The following is a 21,330-nucleotide window of genomic DNA, read 5'->3' as shown; positions in this document are numbered from 1 at the left end:
GAAGCAAAACCAAGAAATGCAAATTGTGGGATGTAGTCAAAGCATCCTGGGCTGACAGGTGCCAGAAGTTGGTTGACTCTGCAACACAGTTCTAAGAAACTATAGTTATTCAACTAAATATTAGGTTAGTGATTCACAGGAATGCTAAATCCTAAAAAAAAGTACATATTTTTAGTTTGTAAAGACAAATGCGGACACTGCTATTTTTTTTTAACAGACCAATTTTCATTTTTTGTTATTTTCTGTAAAGTAGTTAACAATTATATACATTTCTTCATGTTTTGATTTGGAAAACAGTATGCAATGTTCCCAATGTATGGAAATAAAAACTACTATAAAGATTTTCTGCTTTACTAATGTTTTTAAATGCACTGCTTTTATTTTGAACACAACTGTATTTGTATGGTTCAGGAGCTTTTGGGTCAGTAGAGGTGTACAGGCATTGAGACCTTCAGCTTTAGTTTGCACCTTACTGTGGCTGCTGCAGGTCTTTTGCAGTCCCTCGAGGGTTTTTAACCACCCTTTGACCACCTTCCTCAGGAATCTGGTAGCAGCCGATGAGGGCTTGTGAACTCTTTTTCCAACTGCATATCTAGGAACATTCAGTGCCTTTGCACTCTTTTGAATTATTTTCATTGTTTGTGGGAGGCAATGATCTCTTCCTTTCGGACAACTCTTTCGACTTGACATGTGAACACATCAAATACGTGGACTGGGCAACAGTTTCTTTACAACACTCATACAAGAGTCATAAGAAGAACATTTCTTGGATCTTCAAGGTCATCACAACCTGTGGCATTAGAAATTTTCTAACCATGCCTGACACACAAGTCCTGTAGAAAGTTAAACACATTTTTGGCTGCAGTAACCAAAGTTATGTTTGTGGGGGAAAAAAAAAAAACGCAGAATTTCTGGAAAAGAACCTTTCCAGGAGGGTGTGAATACTTTGGGTTTGTGTTGCAGCCAGTGGCACAAAAAACATTGGACTGGTAGAAATAGAACGAATTCAACTTAGTGACTGCAAATTCTGGATGTAAACATCAGTGTCTTTAAGGAAAAAAAAACTGAAAATGGGATGCTTCTACAGCAGTATAATGACCCTCAACACACCAAGTACTGCTATGAAAGCCTTAGAACACAAGACTGGTGTGGTCAGGATTTAGCCCATATTTTAACTGTTCAGCTTGTCTATAAAATTATACAACATTCTTGTCAAAAATAACTTCCTGTTCTTTGGATTTCCTCATGCTCTAAAGAAAAAAAAAACAAACAAAAAAAATAATCAAAATAACACACTGGACAACACTGTCAGAAGGTAATTCTTGGAATGGACCATCAGCCTTTTCTTTTTTCCTTTTTTCTCTCATGTTTTAAAATCTTGTTTTGTATTTTTTTTTTTAGCCAATTGAATTTTTTTTTTTTTTTTTTTTTTTTTTTACACTGTTCCTTTGATCATCCCCATTCCTTTGTCTTTATTGATAAGCAAACATGCGAGTGGTAAGTGTTAGAAATCCATTTTACAAACAGAAAACTGAAAAATACATCCATAGAGCCTCAAATATATAAACAGTAATAAAGTCAAAATCCATTATATGCTATGTGTTCTACTACCAAGGTGTGGTAGCATAGACAGTTTTACAAACAATGGAGATCTTTTCCATATTGAAATCTTACCGACAGTCCTCAGACTTCAAGACTCTTTCAAACACAAAAACAGAAGTTACAACTGCTACCCAGATGTTCTACACCACAGCAATACTTCCATTTACTTTCTGAGCTAAACAAACGTGGCTGTAACTTCTGACTGATGAAGTGCCTGAAAAAAACTAAAAATACAATATATTTGCTGTAACAGCAGCAGTACTTTCACTGGGGGGAATTTAGTCTTAATTTGTTTAAATGATGTATGTAGGGATAATAAAAAATATATTTTTAGCAGGCTTACACACACACACACACACACACACACACACACAAACAAACACTCTGCTCTTAAAACACGCAGAGCAACTCAATGCAAGTTCTTAAAGATTTTTTTATACTACTTCTTTAAAACGAAGCATTTGAAACTGGTGTAGTGACAGAGACAGGCTTAAAGAATTAAATTATAATTATAAAATTAAAATCAATGATGAAATACCCTTTAAAAGAACACAGGAAAAAAGCAAAAAAAAAAAAAAAAAAAAAAAAAAAAAAAAAACACACACAAAAAAAAAACGAAGCTGTGGTTTAAGTCGAATGATACACTTGTCTTTGTAAAGAAGAGTTCACAGGCAAGATGTGCTTTTACAAGTCCACTCTAAAAATAAGCAGACTTTTTAAGCACGTCTGTATGTGAATAATCAGCTCTATTAACATCAATCTAACATTCACTCTAACGGATAAAAATAATTAACTGAACAGTCATTACTATTGTAGCCATTTACAAAATTTACAAAAAGAAGGAGGGGAAAGGAAGTGAGAAACCTTGTAAAAAGTCAGCCATCCGCTGATCAAGTAAGGCAAACAACAATGTATCAACCAAACGTGCACATTCAAAACAACCCTGCTAATGGTCTCGACTAACGATAGTTTCACCTTCTATACACTCATCCAAAGCTCTCTTTGGTTTCGGATGACTGAACACAGAGTGAGAGAAATGTGAACAGCTTGACAGGTACATCACTGGGTCCATATTTACATAAGGTGGCACAACAAATCTTGAACACTCAAACAGTTGGGTATACTAGCTTTTGGACATCTGAAGGTAAATGGAAAACCTTAGAAAATGCATTAAGAGCGTGATTTCAATAAGGCATTTCTTTTCATAAAGAAAACACGCCTCGGATGACTTCATATCGATGGCATCTATATGAGTTTTAAACTTAGATTTTTGTATGGGGTAGATTCCAAAAAATATTTACAGTAGTCACAAACGTGAGGTACTGATATCTGGACAATCACAGTGACAACAAAATACATATGATCTTCTGAATTCAATCTCAGCAAAAGTGAGAGTTTCATATATTATGTAGAAGTTTCACAGCGGTTAAACAAAGCAAGTCCTTTCAGATACCATGCTTTCAAGACTGACCTTCACAGAAAGTGTGTCACGTGCACACACTAATCTCTTGTCTGTTCTCGACTACTAAAAATACTGGAAACTAGTTTAGAAAACAAAGTGATTTATGTCTCTCAAAGGATTTAAATTAGCTTCTTTAAAAAACAACAACAACAAAAAAACAAAAGAAAAATTGTTGGACTTTTTCATCGTCTCCAAGAACGACTCTCATATTCATCATCTTCGTCATCATCGTCGTCCTCTTCCTCCTCTGGCAGCAAGAAGGGGCTAACTGGCTCCTGTGAAGGCATGACCAGATATTTTATAGACCAGTAATTTAAAACACATACAATAAATCCACCACAACCCACATTTAATACATTGTTTTTAATTTCTGTCAAATTAAGGCTTTCTACCAAGAATTGTAAAAACAGTACTTCTTGTTTTGATGTGCAATCTAGGCTCATAATAATGAACAACAACAAAGCAGGCACTTGTATTTTAACTCGTCAATAAGGCTACGTTGTGTGGTTAAAAATGTATTTTTTTATATTTCTTTCATTCTGGTATATCACTTTTTTTCTGGGCCTTTCTAAAGGCTTGCAGATCGTGTGTGTCAAGAGTACAAAGAGTATTTAAAAAAAAACCCCAAAACATATAAATAATTATCATGTATATAATAAAGGCTTTGAGCACTAAAGGCTTTCTTATCCCCACAAAATACATAATGAATCCGTCTGCATTAAACAGGAACAGAATGTAAATAGTGTTTATTGTGCAAACAGCATCATAGCAAAAAAAACAACTTAATTTATCCACATTTATAACTGTAAAAAAGTAAATATGAAAATGTAGACTTTGAGAGAGATGTGAGCATTGAGGGAGAAAAAGGTGTGAGCAGAAAGAGAAAGTTGTTAGAATAGCTCTGTTTACATTCGGTGTGGCTGAACACATCTCTTCACTCTCAAAACGTTTTTCTGCATTTTTGTTGTCATGAACTGCTGTGTTACGTGGACTGTAGGACAAATATTAAACAGCAACTGACCAAAATAAGCAATCAAATAACTGAAGAATCAGCCAATTAAAGCCAATTTAATCATCTTTAATGCTTAAATAAATTTTTTTTTTCATAGATAATACAGACACACAGATTAGGTAGGATGTGCTAGTCTGCCAATTAATACTACTCTAAAAACTTACTTGGTGTGTGCATAATACGACATTTATGTTTAGAGGAAAGGTTGCTAGTTCAAACGGTCACTGCAGATTTTATTCTTTACTGTAAAACATTCAGACTGCTTAGTCATCTTCTGAAAACAGGGTACCGTTTATCAAGACTAAAGTGAAGTAAGTGAAGTGTAAATGAGTGATGGCTAAACATAGCTGATACCCGACACATTAAAATACGCCTAGTTCAGATCGGAGTGTGGAAATCATTATATGCCATATATCTTCCTTTTCTTCTAGAAATCAGATAACTACCAAGATACTGATAATAAATTAAAACATGCAGCCTAATATGAGTGATTATGTCAAAGGGAAAAAAGAGAAATAAATGAACACTGCCAAGAGTGAGCCTTACCGCACTGACTTCCTCTTTTGACTCCTCCTCCTCTGGTTCAGTGGAGATGGATGGGGTTTTGGGTTTGTACCATGATATCTGAAGAATTCGACCTTTGAATTTTGCCCCCTGATTTGCAGCCTAAAAGGAAAGCAGAGAAATATTTAGGTCTCCTGGTTCTAAATCATGTTAATGTTTTAGGTTAATCTAATAATGAGCTACTAATGCATTTGGCATTCTAACGTGAAAGGAGAGTCTTTTACATTCTCTGCTTCACTTCGGGTCTTGAACGTCATTACAACACTGGTAGCGTCTTGGTCACGAAGTTCTTCAATCTCGCCAAATTTCTGTGAAAGGAGAGCGCACATGAATACACTGCCACACTCTTAGTGCAACCCTGTCTTATCTTCTGATCTCTCTGGCTCTTACCACAAAGTGTGGCATCAGCTCTTCCTTCTCCTCCTGTGTGACACCGAGGATGGCGAGGGCCCGAGGCCGGTGATCCACCACCATATGGTTGCCCACTCCTCTGCCTCTCATGCTCCGCCCACGGCCCCTGCCACGGCCCCGGTTTGGAGTTAGAGCCCGACCAGCGGGCAAGAGCCCTAACCGTTTGGCCTGTATGAGAGAGGAAGGTGATGGTTGTGTTAAGTCTCAATACAGAAGGGAAGAGACATTTTGCTTTTCAATTTCAATAAGGAAAACATGGGTGAGATAACAGCAAAGGAATAAGCAGCCTATTATAAAAACGGGTCAATTACAAACAAAAGTTTGAATTACTGTGTGTAATATAAAAGCTACACCATAAAATTTACTGAGCCTGAGAAGAGTTACAAATGACCGAAATGATGAACGCCTTCGCACCACATGAAAACACTAGCTGGTCTTTACATCACGATGAATGGAGAAATACAAATGGTCTACATTAACTTAAAAGAAAACACATTTAATTAGCATTTATTAAGCTTAAGAGGTTTTTCCTTTTTATCAGGGGTTCTTAGTCATAGACCTGGCAACCACATACCCTGCACATTTTTTTGTGCCTTTCCCTCATTTAGCTTCCCTAATTCTTACCAAACAAACTCCACATGGGCTTAAGTGTTGGGACAGGGAGAACACACAAATCTGCAGAGCATGAAAACCCCAGGAAACCAATGTCCAATACAGTTAGAATTTTGATGGTACATGGTCACATGGTCACAACATACTAACTCAGGCCACATCTACAAAACTAGATGGGATTTAAAGATCCTTAGTTGACAGCATTAATTCAGCCGTGACTATAGGTAGAACTGGGTTCAATGGTTCTGTCTATCAGTTCAAACTGTAGTGGCAGTCAAGATTATACTAGATTTCTTAGAAGTCCCCGGAAGTCCCCGTCAGACAACACCGCACTGGTTACAAACAATAAATAATCAAAAAAGAAAATCAAATTGAGCATCTTGTTCTCTACACCAATGCAGGCAAGCGAAGTTCTGGCCTTGAGGGCTTTAATGCAGAGAAACCACCTCCTCCACTAATTGTTCCTTCCCTTTCTCCTCAACGGGAAAAGAGATCAAACTTTAATGTAGTGAAATGCATCAGCGAGAGGAGCCGATGTAGCGGCTGGATTCGTTAGATGTCGTCCTCTGGGTCCGGTAAGTGCCTTCGGTTTAATGTGCAGGAGATGGGTAATGGCGTGCATTTTTCACGCTGACTAATTTCAGCGCGGCACTGGCTTCTTGCTTGTTTTGGAAGATGAGTGTGTTAGGGCAGAACATGTGTTAGCTATGTGTGCACTTGTGGGGTGGTCTCAAGTGAGATGGGGCATGGCAGTGTTGACATGAGCACTGAGGAGTCCCTTTATATCCTGAAATTCCCATAAAATCACAACTCAAAGACAGTTAAACTGGACAGCTCTGAGATGCTGAAACTGACCTTAAAACATGTAAGGGGGGGATGAAAAATACTTTTTATCTTTATACTTAATAACATTTAGTATAATGTAGGCAGAATGAATGATGAATGAAAGATTGTGGCTCACCTCCACCTGCAGCTGACCCAGTCTCTTCTTCAGGTCTGTAGTGTCCTCTCCAGCGGTCAGCTGTCAAAGGAACAAAGCTAATTTATAAACCACTGTGATGTATGAACTGTACTAAAGACTGAACTGGATCATCTGATAATCATACTGACCACAAACATCTGCAATGTACCATTATAAGCAATTGTTGCAAAATCAAAAAACAAAACTGAAATGTTTAAGCTGAGACCCCTAAAAGCCTCAAATGCATTAAAAAATTACCAACTTTACTCACTCAGGGTGTGTTTTTACTTGTCTGCTTTGGTTTGAATAAAATGAACCCTGGTGCGTGTAAACATTGCATTCGAACTCGAGCGGGCTGAGCCCACCAACTAACCATCAGCTTTGCCTGCTTGCTCCACCAATGTCATGCCGTCCAAATCTGCCTGCTCAATCAGGGTGAGTCTCCATGCAGACCTGCCCACGTTTTTGTGTCCCAAAACACACACTACTACACTATAGTGTCTTAAAACTAGCCACAATTAGAATTACATTCATTAGTGTAATTGCCTCAGTAAAGACGTGTGTGAGTTGGAATGCAGTAGCAGCAAAGCTACATTTTTAGTTTAATGAAAAAATAATAATTGTACATTATCAAAATTGTGGTTTGATGCAATATGAAAATATGTTTGAAAAGAAACCAGCGATTAGATTTTTCTTTTTTAAGCTCTTTCCTGCTAGTTACTGCATGGACCATGCACGACCCACGACACATTCGCCTTATGCTGACTTCTACCTGCAGCCTTCAGTCATACGTGTGCTACACACCACCTTTTTGCCTGTTTAGGTTTGATTGCAAAATCAAAATTTCAGCATGAAAGAAAAAGGGGAAAAACAAAAAAAGCAAAAAAAGCAGCAAACCAGGATTAAAATGTGACAACGTATCATTTTTGTTGCTTGGTCCAGACCAAGGGAACCAAACAAGTATAAAAATACATATGAAAATGCAAAACAATATAAAAAAGTTGATGAAGCCATCAGTGCTGCTTGGGCTAGTAAGTTGGCAGCTCGCCAAAACTGGAGCATAGAGACCCTGATTGTCTTGGGGTATTCCACACACTTGTGCCAATTATTAATATGTAAGTATGCCATCACTTCAACACACAATATTGACACTTCAGAAATACTGCCACTGCAAAAACTGAAAGGGACACACTTCCTACATAATCTTACATCTGTTTTGGTCTTGACCTGTGCAATGTTGGGTATGGAATGAGATGCAGGACTGATCTCATTTTTCAGCTGTGAGATCTTCTCAGTGAGTTCTTTTAGGGTCTTCATTATGTTGGCCCTCTCCTCAGGCTTCATGCCTCTGTTTTTCTCCAGACGGGCTATCAGCACCTGCAAATGAAAGTTAACAGATTCAGTCCAAGTGACATGGTAGAATTTGCACAGGAAAAAAAAAAACTTCAATCTTAATCACAAGTGTTTAGTTTGATTATTCACTCTTTTACTTGTATTTATATTTAATAATAAACAGTTGCAGAATAGAAAAGTCATCTTATTTCATTTACAAATAATTAAAATCTTAATTTTTAAAATTTTTATTTAGTTATGTTAATAGAGAAATAAAAAAAAATAGGCTGATCCTGTTGAAGAAGCATTTTTAATGTTTAAACTCAAATGAACAAAATGAGAATTTGTGAGAATTTAGAAGAATCTATTTTAATCATACACTGTGTCCCATATACTGATTTTTAAATGCTCAAAAATATGAACAAATAGGCCAACAGACAATTCTGAGTCTTGTACAGCCCTACACTTTAAACCACCTTACCTTTTGACACTCTATCTGTTTTTCAAGCATCTCTTGTTTCTTTTTCCTCATGTCTTGCTGCAGCTTCAAAGCTTCCTAAGAGAGACCAGATGAGACTGCTAAGAACATTTAAAACTGTGCAACGAAAGAAAGCCATGCTACTGCTACTGGCTTTCAAAGCTCACAAAAGGCAAAAAAGAAAACACTTGCCTGCTTCTTTTTCAAGACCTCCTGAGCTTCAAGAGCTTTGGCGGTCTTCCCCAGTGCTTTTGGAGGAGGAGGCTTCAGCACAGTCCGTGAATAAGGTCCTTTTTGAAGACTTGAGGCCGGTGTGGCCGCCTTAACACACAGCAAAGCAAATTAAAACAATGCAAAGAATTTTATTTTAGAGTCAGTTTTTAAAATGTGCAGTACACACGCTCCTCACCGATGTGGATTCTGTACTGAGACTGAGTGAGTCAAGACCGCCAACAGCTCCTGTTCCAGAAGACTGTAAGTGTTTGCTGAAGTTTTTATTCAGCACATAAGCCCCTGGTGTGTGCTGCTTATTAATGACCTGAGGAGGAGGGAGGAAAAATGCTATTCAGACTGCAATGAACATGTGAAACATCTGATAAATGTAAGATTAGGCAAGAAAATTAATTAATAAATAGATAAAATTATTATTAATAATAATAACAACCCCATACTGTGCAGCATGCAGAAACACACTTTGCATTTATTATAACAATCATGCTTAATAGTGCTTAACAGTCCCTATATTTTACAAGCTAAAAGCATATGGGTTTCTGTAATGACAATCCCCAAGGGGAGTAAACTGAGGTACTGACTTTGTATATTTGCAGGTATTTTCAGGAGACCAACATAAAAAGGCAAGCATCATCATAAAACATCATCTTCTAATTGTTCTCCACTGTTCCCTTACACCACTGCACCCTCCCCACCCTCATCCAGTCCTACCCAACAGACCAACCTTGTGGGCTGTGGTGTGCTGAGGGCCAAGGCTGGTGCTCTGGCTAGAGCCCTGCTCCTGAGTCGGTACAGTGACCTCTCTGTGCCAGTACACCCTAATGAAGCGGTTGTTGAGCACCGCCTCGGTGCTGGAGATGGCCCTGCGCGCCTCCTCGTTGGCGGTGTACTGGATCAGAGCTGCCTCAGGGTCGCCCCCAAACACCACCTACCACAAAGTAAAAAGTTGTTTAAAAAAAAAACAAACAAAACAAACTATAGATAATTATATAATATATAATAAATATAAATGAATCACATAATGCAGTTCCAGAAGGAAGTAATAAAGAATGTTTTAGGAATACACTGATTATGCACTTGACATTAACAGTCTAAATATACTACAATCTAATTGCTTGTTCTATGCTTCCATGCCCAATCCTGGAAATGTACCACCTTGGAGTGTTCAGATTCAACACACCTGGTTCCAAAACTCATATGCCTTCATTGTTTAGATTAGGCATTAGGGCTGGAGCTAAATTCTGCAGACTGATAGATCAGAAGACCCAAGATTGGGCACACTAGACTTTCTTAAGCTGCCAAATGGGGGTCTTGAAACAATGGCATGGATATAAATGGATACTTATTCAGCTTGTATTTAAAACAATACTTCAGTGTATCTGGCATATCTGTAGAGTATGGTTGTGTAGCTAAAAGTGTTGAAATAAATGCCTGTGTTAAATAAGCACACACTGCAGCTGTGGCAGATTAGAGGTATTTCAGTGTTCGATTCTTTTGCAGCATAGCTTTCATTTAAAACCTAGTGTGGGTAAATGTGGACAGTCAGCATTTGAGCAGTTGGCTAAAAGTCAAATAAAAAGGATCTTACCTGGATATTCACTATTGTCCCAAATTTGCTGAAATGCTCGTTTAGTTTGGTTATGTTGTTGAGGTCTCGTGGGATTTTGCGGACTTCGAGTTTGGTGTTGACATAGTTCTTCTTGGGGAAATTAGACTTGTGCTGGCTATTGAAATTTTGCCTAGGACAGAAAAATGTCTTTGGTTACAGGGTTCTACCAAGACTCCTACATAAAGTACAGACACACACTTTGTTGCTTTAAAAGAACGTCCATAGTCTTTTCAGGTCAGCCTATACGTGGAGGTACTCTATTTGATCTGTCTTAAACTTCAGTGTCTTCTGGCATTTGCTCCAACAATGAACCACAAAACCCAATTTCAAGAATTAGGTTTCCTTCACTGTGAAGGAGGTGAGCTCATTAGTGAAATCGGACAGTGCAGTACAGAGTTGGAACAAACACCTGTAGACACAGATGGCCTTGAAGGATCAGGTTGAGTACAGTTGTACTTTTAAGGGGATAAAGTGACTGGAAACACATTACTACACAAGGAAATACTGTGTAAATAGGTGACTCCTTGTGTCTAGTAGGCATATTATTATGTCTGAGCAGCAATAATGATGCTTTTAACACAAAAAAGAACCAAAACACACACTATTAATCCAACAAGCTATTCACTATAAATACTTTTTCATATTTATATTACTTTTTTTTTGTTTTGTTTAAAAGGACCACAACTGAAGCATGAGAAAAGACTGAATGTAAGCCATGATTTGAGATAATTAGAGAAATATTTTGCTTCTTGTTCCTTTTTAAATCAATCCAGAATACTTGTACTCAGCTCCAAACCAGATAACTTGGAGCTATACCTTATCTTGAGATAACAGACACAAAGCCCATTAACCTAAACTGTAAACCTGTGTAAGGATAACTCTATATACATACTATCTGCAGTAAATGAGTATGCATTTTGGACAGATATTAGTGCAGATACTTACTTGTCGATCCAGGGCTTTTTGGCCTGAGGACCATCGACAGAGCCCAGTGTTCTCTTCCTGCTCTCTGCATCCATGCCGTATCTCGTCTCATTGCTTGAGAGACTTGTTATTGATGGCTCAGTCTGAATGACTATATTTGCAGCTAAAAAACAAACAGTTTTTATTAAACATTCCTTTCTCACTGTTACTATAGACAGCAGTTCAATACATAATAAAACAGTGCTGATTTTGTTAATTGAATTTCTAAAGTTTTTTTTTAAGACATGAGCCCCTACAACCATTCCTCTGAAATTAACTGTACCCATAGGGAGGTTCAATGTTGGATGATTAGTTCCGGATCACAAATGTCTTTCCATCTCATCCTAAATAGAGCTGGGCAATAATAATTGTTGATGTTTTGGTAAGATATAGATTGAGCCAGTTTCGAAAACAAGGTAAGTCTATTCTCGTTCCAGTATACATTTTAAATGCTCTGTAGTCCAGGAATATAGTCCAAAACCTGTTTTACAGTAGCAGCCACACAATTCAGCCATTTTCTATTCAAGACATTACACAGAAACAAAAAATGAACAACTTGGTAACTCAAAACGTTTAAAGTAAAGACTCAACATGTGATATCTGATACCTCTGGAAGTCGGCCCGTCCCCTGAGGTGAGTCCAATGAGGTTGGATCTCTGGGTCTGAATGCGGGGGATGAACTGACGATACTGGATTCTGCCTGGCCCAGTGAGAGCTGGAGACTCTGGGTTATATGCCTCAGGATCATAGCTATCTGTTGAGTCAAAGATAAACAAGTAAAACAATTTACTTCATATCAAGCAATTACTCTATTTTGCATTGATGACTACAATACATATAAACAATGAAATAAACCTTTCTATTAAACTTCATAAAGCAGTCTAACATCCAAGAATTCAAAAGCACTTCATTTTTTTCAACTGCATTTTTTCAGAAATGGAAAAACATCTTGACAATTTTTAAAGAGTGAAAAAACAAACAAGAGCACCACTAACTGGTGAATATCTGTCATTACAGTACATCAAAACAAAAAAGCAAGAAGTAAAAGCTGTGTTAAAAATAGTATATTGTGTACTGTGCATTTGTCACCAGTAACACTATTCACTTTGTACAACATTCAGCATGTTAGCACTGGCTGCATGCTGAAATACTTGGCCACAGCATTAAGTAATTCGTACATTAATCAATATGTGAGCAGTGTGTAGTAGGAACTTCTAAACAGAGCCAAAGACAGACATACATACGTACACTTTTTTTTTTAAAGAAATCATATTGTGGGAAAGTATTAAACAATACCAATATGGTGAATTATCATCAAGTTACTGATCATTACAGATAACAAAGTTAGACTTAGTACATAACTCAATCAAATTATGTATATTTTTGCTTTGTTAAACTCACAAGTGGAAAATCCAATAATAATTAAATGAAAACTTCTTTTTAACCAGAAGTGAGAGTTGGAGGGATCTACCACTGCAAAGTGCAAAGAAAGACATAAGCAGTGGCTTACATTCAGATAGAGTGTACTGAGGATGCAGAGAAGTGGAAGAAGTGGAGCAAGAATGAGGAGGAGGAGGAGGAGGAGGAGGAGGTGGTCCCACTCCAGGTGGGGCCAAAGGAGAGGAGGTGCTTGTCCTTGCATGGGGTGGAGTCTCTATCCCACTGGCTGGGATTAGGGGAGGCCCTAGACAGGACAGAATGTCAAACTGAACAACGCTTCAAAATGGCATATTTACCGAATTTGCATAGCATTTAGCTCCTAAAGTGTGAATAATGACTTAAAAATAAAATGACTGAAAATGCTTCTTATTTTGAATGGCTACTTTAAAAGTTAGAATGTAAAAATGTAGGCATGAGTTAGCCAATCAGCAATATGAGTTTTATGTTTTAGTTCATGATGATTTTCATTTAATATGCACAATTTACATCTGCAATGAGAAAACATGCTTTGCCCCAAACTTAAAGCTAATAAGCTAACTAACCTGTTCTGACTATGCCAAAGCCCATTTGTTTTCCCTCAGGGGAAACTACAGAAAAAGCTTGCACACATCTACTCACCTGGCATAGGATAAATGCCCGGCGGTGGAGGCTGGCCATGGGGGGGTATAGGCATGGGCATGCCTGGTGGAGGCTCAGTCATGGGTGGAGGAGGCATACGGGCAGGGGGCATGCCAGGAGGTGGGAAAGGAATCATGGTGGGCAGGGCGACGTCGTCTACAATCAGTGGGTCGTTGCCATGGTCAAAAGGACAGAGGTCACCACGCACACAGAATCCTTTCTCTGTAGAGAGACAAAACCAAAATGTGTACTGCAAGAGAAGTGCATAAGATACAAGATAGTGGACCATAATCCTTAAATGAAAAAAAGTGATATGTTGAAAATTCCTGGCCATAAAAGAATTTCAGAAATTAGTTTTCTGTTTTTCCCTTGTTTATAATTTTGAATAAACGATACACTTTTCTTATTGACACAATTTGCTTTCAACAGAACAATACTGAGCAGACTAATAAAAATGTACATAGACCACTAAATGTGATATTAATTGCAATGTCCTCAACACCACAACATGGATGGCCATCCATGACAGTAAACACCATTATGTTTTAAACATACATTGTGTACTTGTGATTGTTTTCATATGCAAATTATTTCTCATATATAGCTTGTAGAAACCATTTACTAAAACGTTTACATCTGCTACATGGCCTGCATCTAACAGCACACATTTAACCACAACTACACAGTCAGTCCACTGCGTTTCTGTCCATTGTGCTTACAAGCTACGATTTTTCTTCTAGTAATCATCCTGACCACTCTAAACTCTGAGAATCATCACCTTAAACACCTGCATTGTTTGGAAAACATTAAACAACTGAGGCTAACATTTCAAATGTTCAAGGTCATTCGATTTCTCTTTTTGCTTTACTTTTAGTTTGTTTTACACATGAAAACATCATAACATCTAACAAAAACATGAATCCACCTTTTTGTGTGCTCTTGAATGGTTTCTTAATATATATATTTTCAGAATTTCATGTTTTTAGATATTTACTTACTATGCTTCCATATTATGAATCACCAATAGCCTACCTATAGAAAAGTAATTTGCATAGCTGCAAGAATACAGGAATACAAGAATATTGTCTGTGAGTGAGCCAAGTTCGGTCACCTATAAACAATGTAAAACATGCCGTAGACAACAGTGTCATTAGCCAAATCTGTCACACAAAATGTCGGTTTGTCAGCTTAATTGCAATATGTTTAAGAGATCATTAGACACCCTAGTTAGACAACATATTCTCATGTCCCTACACACAACCTCAGCCATCTCCCACCAGTGTGAAAAATACCCCAGCTCCAGAGAGACTGAAGGGTAAATATACACACCACCCCTTTAGAAGAGCTCCTCTGAGACCGACACTGACAGAAAAATAACCCTACAGAGAATTCACTGGAAGGAATCTTACACAAAAGTCATTAGTAATGGTAATTAGTGCTGCCAGGTAGATTTATTGCCAAGCCAACATGAAAGACAACAGTCTATTCACTGTGCTAGAATGATGACCTAGTCTATCAGTAACAGAATCCATCAGATTTCTTACATAAATATCTGGAAAAGGAAGAACTAAAAGTCCAAACAAAATATAAAAAATTTCTCATATGATTGAGACTAGGGATGCACCGATCCGATATTAAATCCATGGAACCGATCTTTTCACTTTATTTTGTTGCACTAAAATGTTTACATGTTTGCAATGTTTGATTACTGTTTGTATGTTTGGCCAGGTTACTTATTTATTCTTAGGTTCTGCTGCTAGATTTTGCTGATTTGTTTTTTACTGTTTACACAAATATTTAAAAAGAAGATTTTTTTTATTTATAATTTGAATGCTGTGCCAAGATCCTGCACAATTATTCATTATTTTATTGACAAATAAATAGCAATTTAGTACATTTATATCTGTGATAATTTATATTTTCAATAATTTAAAGTTAGTAAAGTAATGTTCAAGTCAATTCTGATGTACACAGTTTATTAATTCAACAATGGTATCGGCTTGGTTATCGGGTATCGACCGATATGCAAAACTTATGTATCTGTATTGGAACTTGATATTTGTTTTTAGGGCTGTGCAATATGACAGTTTAATCCACCACTGTATGTAACAACATGCTCTTAAGATAGTCAGTACTTCAAGAATACTGGCCAAAATACAGTATAATCTACTTTGTATGATCATGAAAAACTGGCTGGTAAAATTTTGTATCCACTGATAGTATAGGAGTTGAAATGTTCCCCTGCAGCTTGGGACCTTAAACACTTAAAGAAAATAAGACTCTCTCACAGGTCACCAAATACCTGCTGTATCAGATTGGGGGGAATTCTAACGTCCACACAATCTCTAATATATTAAAACAAAAGTATTTGATCCAATATGCAACACAACGTACCCTAAAAAGATCTAGTAATTTTCCCCAGAACTCTTCCTAACATCCCAAACATCTTACCAACCATCACAACAGATAGCACAGTTGTAAGTAAAGCTCTTACCGTCGTAGTCCCTGCAGCGCCGTTTGAGCACGTTGCTCTTGCCCTCGCTGTGGTTGGCGTAGTAAGTGGACCAGCTTTCTGTGGTGCTGTCAGGCAGGTGAGCTGGAGCCACCGCTGTTACCGCACTTGGGACCCCAGGGCTCCCCGCAGGGTGGAACTGCGGCTGGGGGTTGGGCAGAGGGAGTAGAGGGGCTGGGTGCAGCGGCTTCTGCTGGTGGTGAGGGTTACCCAAGGGGACTGGAGAGGGAGTGTATGGCTCCAGATCCTTTCGCTCCTGCTCGAATTTGGACCTATGTTCTGTGGGTGGGAAACAGTATTTAAAAGAAAAGCAAGCAATGACAAAAAAAACCCCAAAAACCCACACACAACAACAAACAAACAAAAACAAAACTGTAATATAAAACTATTTTTAAAAAAATAATTTGAATTTGCTTCGTACCCTTTTCTTAACCTGACAGCATGAGCACAATCATCAAAAAACCAAAACTATTCCATTAAACAAGAGGCTGGCGCAAAAGAGGTCAGCACTATTACCACCACCCATAACTGCTAACTTCAACCGGGCCGGTCTATTTGCCATCTAGAAACAAGTATGAGATTGTTCAGAGATTTAATTGATTATTGATAAAACACTTTGCACTTACTGTTGATACTACTGTGTTGACTACTTATGCAATTCTGAATCTGAATTTCGATCTGTGATTTTCTTCACATGATGCACTACATTACTTCCACACCGAATCCTAGTTTTTCTTTTTCTTGCCTTAACATGCTCACGTCAATTTTGTTATTTAGTAGGTTCAGTTAGCGCAAAAGAACCACAAATGCAGAACAGGGTTATCCAGGACTCAGAACCAGTGCGGTGACTTAAGCGATGCTCACCTCGTCTCTGCCCGTGCTCCCGGTCTCTACTCCTGCCTCGGCTGCTGCTGCGACTGCGGCTCCGACTCCTGCTCTTGCTGTAGCTGCGACTACGCCCTCTTGAGCTTATACCCCGGCGGTCATGCCTCTCTCGCTCCCGGTACGACTCGCCACCCTTTCCGTGGCGCTCCGGCTCCCGCCGTTTACGGTCGTCTCGTCGGCGCTCGTCCCTATTCCTGAGGTAAGATAAAAAACAAAGATTAGAGAGGTAAATTTGATGCCACAGACTGAGTAAGACTGAGATGAATTTACTTAGGAGTTGGTCATTTCAAAGACATTAGCGCAAGTGGTAAGGGAGAGGAAAACATTAAAAATAAAAATCATTTTTAATTAAATCTAGTGCTACATTCACATTTAGATGATTTTAAGCAACTTGTGCAATTTCTGGGATCTCTCAAAATAAGCAGGCACAGAAAGAGATTTAGGTTTCACACAAATGTCCAAAAATCTTATGTAAAACCCTGAAGAAGTGAATATTAATGATTAAACTATTATATTGGTTTGGGTGAGAACAGCAGCATTTATCAAGTCAATTAACTCTGACTCTGAAAATCTAGCATCATTTGCAACAAGAATTCATCTTTATACTACATTTGGAGATCTCCAACACTATACAAGCTGCTTAAAATCATTGAGATACTTACATGACACACGTCACAATTTTTCATTTTTCTAATAGTTGATAAGTTGTAACAGACATAACGCACTGAAAAATCCAATTAAACACAACCAGTAATGCTCCCTTTTTAATGAAAAACATGCAGCTGGTCAGTGCTGAACTACTATCAATTTCCACAATATTCTTTGATTTATTATAATAACAATAAGCTATCCTACTGCCAACACCTAATGTAAACGAGAAAATCTGATCCAAAACTTACCCAAATGACAAAACTAAGAATGCTAAAAATATTGTAGACTTTTCAAAGAAAAATCTACCAGTGTGAAAAACAAGAACGAGGAAAAAAATATATATATCTTACCTTGATTCATTGAAGTCAGAACGATTCCTCAGTGGACTTCTCCTTCTCCTGCTGTCTCGGTCATCTTCACCATGACTAGTCTGCAAACAAAATTACCTTAAACTTGACGATAGGATCTGAACGCAGTAAATAATTCCGACACATAAGATACAGGCACATAGAGCACATAGTAAGACGACCAAACTTTACCTCTTCCTTCTCGTCAGGCTTTTGCGCTGGAGATTTAGTCTCCTCTTTAGGAACTTCTTTAGCAGGTGGGTTTCCCAAGTAGTTTTTGGTGGACAGACATTGAAAGAGTTTATCCACAAAGCCTGTGGTCTCTGCGGGCACAAGATACACAGAAAACTACACATCTGCAATAAAACACACAACTTACTGTTTAAAGATAACACGAAAATGAACCTAGAATTACTCAAATTATTAAAAAAAAGATTGTCATTTTTTATTCCATATTTCCAGTGCATTTAAGTCTATCAGATAATTTCATTCTAAGATATGACTAGCCATGTGTTCCCATATGCTGCCTGAAGACTTTGACCAGAAGAGGAGTCCTGTCTCCTGAATATTTCAGACATTTTAAAATGTACATTTTGGGTATCAGTACTTTACATACTTAAGAGATTAGTGTTTCAAACTATGACTTGGATGTGTTAATGGTTCAATCAAAAGACAATTTAAGAGACAGAGCACAGCTGCTAATACTAGTCAAGGATTCTTCATATTCATATTCTTTAAGCTTAGTGTGCTCTCTTCAAGCTCACTTACATTGAAAGCTTAAAGTCTGTTGGAAATGTTTACATTAACATTCACAGAGTTGTTAATTAAAATTAATCTTCAAAATATTAATTAAGCCTAATAAAATAGTTAGTTGACACTTACTCCCCTTATTTTTGGGAATTCTCACAGAATTGAAACATGCATGCATCAGTATTTGTTTCATTTAATTTCTAAAATAATTAAATCACTCTAAAGTGCTCTAAAAACACTCTCAGATTAGTCTTAAGCAAGAATTGGAGCATTTTGTAAAAAATAAATAAATAAAAACCCCACACATCCTCTACAGGAAACAAACTTAGATAAGGCATTTCTCTGCACATTTTAGAGTCTAATACCTACTTAGATAAATAAATTCACAACTGAGCAGCAAATCTTTGTGCGATTCACACATACCAAAAAGCACTAATAACAAAAAAAAGTTTCAGTAGGCCAGAGTTCAAAAGTAAATCACAATAAAACAAAAACCTGAATACTGCACAATTTCCAAAAAACAAGTGAAGTGACCCTAATAATGCAACTAATGCAGAAAATTTTTTTTATACAACAATTAAATGCATAACGTTTATAGCAGCAGTTGAAGCATTTCACTGAGGAGATTGCACTGGCTCTACTAAGGTTTGATTAAAACGTTTTTATTTTGGTACACAACATACTTGAGTATATTGTGGTATAGCCAGCGCTTAAAGAACATTGATTATCTGTGCATTTCATTACGAAGAGATCAGACCTATTTAACTGAATGGAGTGCAGCATATTTTGAGTAAAAATCACAGTACTCAGCATGGGAGCGCATTTGGATAGCAGTTTTTAACATTTTTACACTGTTGGTACATTTTATCTACATGACAAAAAAAAAATCACCAATATAAAGTATATCGTAAAAACGTATCTAAATATTGTGATTGAACATTTTTACCATATCGCCCAGCTCTAGTTGTAAACCCAAACTGTGTCAGTGTCAGGCAGTGTTAGTGTTTTTTTTTTTATTTTAAGAAAACTGGAAAAGAAAAACAACATTATTGTTATTCTTCTCCGCAAAACGTTACCTAAGCTAACGAACACCAATTCTGCTTCAGAAGGGCAGAAGTGTGAGCTCTGTGAAGGATGTAAACTTATTCACACTTCAAAAAAACTTTTCACCCCTGTCTTACATAGCTGATGCACATAAGCTCATCACTTTTGCCTGCACTTTCTTGCAAGCTGAAACCCCCACTTACTTACTTACTCTAGCAGTGATCTGGGCAGTATTTAGTTGCAGGAGTCTTCTGATAAGAGTATTAGAAAGGGCCCCCTCCACACATTGTGTTCATATATTCCCCAATAACACAGCAGAGACAGAGTGGATCAGTGAAGCCATTAGAGAAGTAAGAGAGCGAGTTTTCATGTTGCTCACTGATGGCTCTGAAAGATGAGAACAGAGACCGTGATCCATTCTTACCTTTCTGCAAGAAAACGTCCAACTGGTCAGCACACAGGGCTCGCAGTTCTTTTTCAGGCTTATCCTTTTTGACTAAAGCCACAACGTAGTTTGCCAATGCAGACGGGTCAGCATCACATCTGCGAAAAGGAGACAACACGTGAGTTTATTTTCATACAGCAAGCATTTGTTAGTGTTGCGATATGGGATAATAGACTGTGATGCTTTGAATATGCTAAACAGTGCACGCAAGACAAACATTTATGAACATGCAAGCTGCAAAATCTCCCCACCAAACACTTGTTTGTACCAACAGTACTCCAGCTACTACAGTAGGCTAGCTTTCCTCAGCATCTCCAACCTTCATCCCCGGAATACCAAATCAACAGGGAGAGATGCAACTAGCTCGTGTTATGCTAGCTAGCAGTGCTGGGTCTTACTTGTTTTAATTTAGAGTCCAAGGCTCTAGCCCCTCTCGCATAAGCGTCTCAAGATAACAGCAAATCCAAAATAACTACTACTCCTCCGGCCCGCTCTTGGCCTAGCCAGAGTGAGACCAATCACGCTGCTGCCTAGATATCAACCGTAAAGCCTCTTGGCTAGCTTAGCTATCAGCTAGCTTCATGCTGAAGGAAAGTGTAGAAACTGACACGGTTTGGGCCAAGAAACCCCGCTTAAAGTCTCCTCACTGGCTCGCTTAAAAGTGGTGACTATTACAGAGTCATATATAAGCACTAAACCGTACGAATATGTGTAAACCTAGCCCGCTCGTTAGCTAGCAAGCTAGTAAGCTAGCGGGCGAATGTGCTAGCTAGTGCTAGCAGGCTACAAAAATGTCATTCCGAGTGCCCACTTACATCGGCTCGAGGAGTTTTGCCAGCCATGATTTCAAAGCGTCCACATTATCTATAATCATCGTGCCGAGCACTGAACAACACTGACTAAACGTGGATTTTTTTCAGTGATATTCCTACTTTCATCGTCTACAAAAATAACGTTAATTCAACATGGGCCTCCTCTTAATCACTCGCACGTCTGACGAACTGCACTAGCTAGCTGCGTTCGAACACATTGGAAACGGTGATGTCCGACTCACGACTGAACGAATCAGTTCTTCGGAACCGATTCTTTTCAATAAATTGGTCTCGCTGATTCAGTTACCATAACAAAACTACCGTCAAACGTTCGCATGTACGTATGTGCGTTTTAGACATCAATTGTAATATATTTGCAATGCCTTTCACAATTTAAACTACAAAACAAAATCACACTAGGGAAATGTCATAATTAATGTATGCACAATAAATATATATTTTAGTGCATATATATATATTTTTAGTGTTTTGTGCATTCCGAACCCATTCTTGTGACTTTTGAATCTATGGCTCATTTAGTTGGATGCTCAGACTCAGTTAATCAGAAACATCGAAAGAATCGATTCAG

The 21,330-nt window shown here is 37.9% G+C and overlaps 1 protein-coding gene across 1 annotated transcript; it reads right to left on the bottom strand.

Annotated features, from left to right (window-relative positions):
* Nucleotides 1-1,122: 1,122 nt before the first annotated feature.
* rbm27 (RNA binding motif protein 27) lies at nucleotides 1,123-20,945 on the bottom strand. The gene is made up of 21 exons (XM_072662053.1): nucleotides 20,745-20,945; nucleotides 19,909-20,027; nucleotides 17,883-18,013; nucleotides 17,694-17,773; nucleotides 16,672-16,886; nucleotides 15,790-16,086; nucleotides 13,296-13,517; nucleotides 12,748-12,921; nucleotides 11,845-11,991; nucleotides 11,220-11,361; nucleotides 10,254-10,404; nucleotides 9,390-9,593; nucleotides 8,844-8,972; nucleotides 8,627-8,755; nucleotides 8,438-8,512; nucleotides 7,834-8,001; nucleotides 6,625-6,684; nucleotides 5,031-5,219; nucleotides 4,865-4,948; nucleotides 4,623-4,742; nucleotides 1,123-3,339 (listed from the first exon to the last, which is right to left on the bottom strand). The coding sequence occupies exons 1-21, from the start codon at nucleotides 20,801-20,803 to the stop codon at nucleotides 3,247-3,249; spliced, it is 2,988 nt and encodes a 995-aa protein (XP_072518154.1). The 5' UTR covers nucleotides 20,804-20,945; the 3' UTR covers nucleotides 1,123-3,246.
* Nucleotides 20,946-21,330: the final 385 nt, after the last annotated feature.

Source organism: Salminus brasiliensis, chromosome 18 (assembly GCF_030463535.1).
Source record: "Salminus brasiliensis chromosome 18, fSalBra1.hap2, whole genome shotgun sequence".
NCBI lineage: Eukaryota > Metazoa > Chordata > Actinopteri > Characiformes > Bryconidae > Salminus > Salminus brasiliensis.
This window is presented reverse-complemented; position numbering and strand designations above follow the sequence as displayed.

What these genes read in the sequence shown, in the direction of transcription:
- rbm27 (XM_072662053.1), bottom strand. Translation starts at nt 20,803, where the DNA reads ATGATTATAGATAATGTGGACGCTTTGAAATCATGGCTGGCAAAACTC. An exon ending in TCAGTACACTCTATCTGAAT is followed by an intron (nt 11,992 to 12,747) that starts GTAAGCCACTGC and finishes TTGACTCAACAG; the next exon opens with ATAGCTATGATCCTGAGGCA. An exon ending in AAAAAGCCCTGGATCGACAA is followed by an intron (nt 10,405 to 11,219) that starts GTAAGTATCTGC and finishes TTTCTGTCCTAG; the next exon opens with GCAAAATTTCAATAGCCAGC.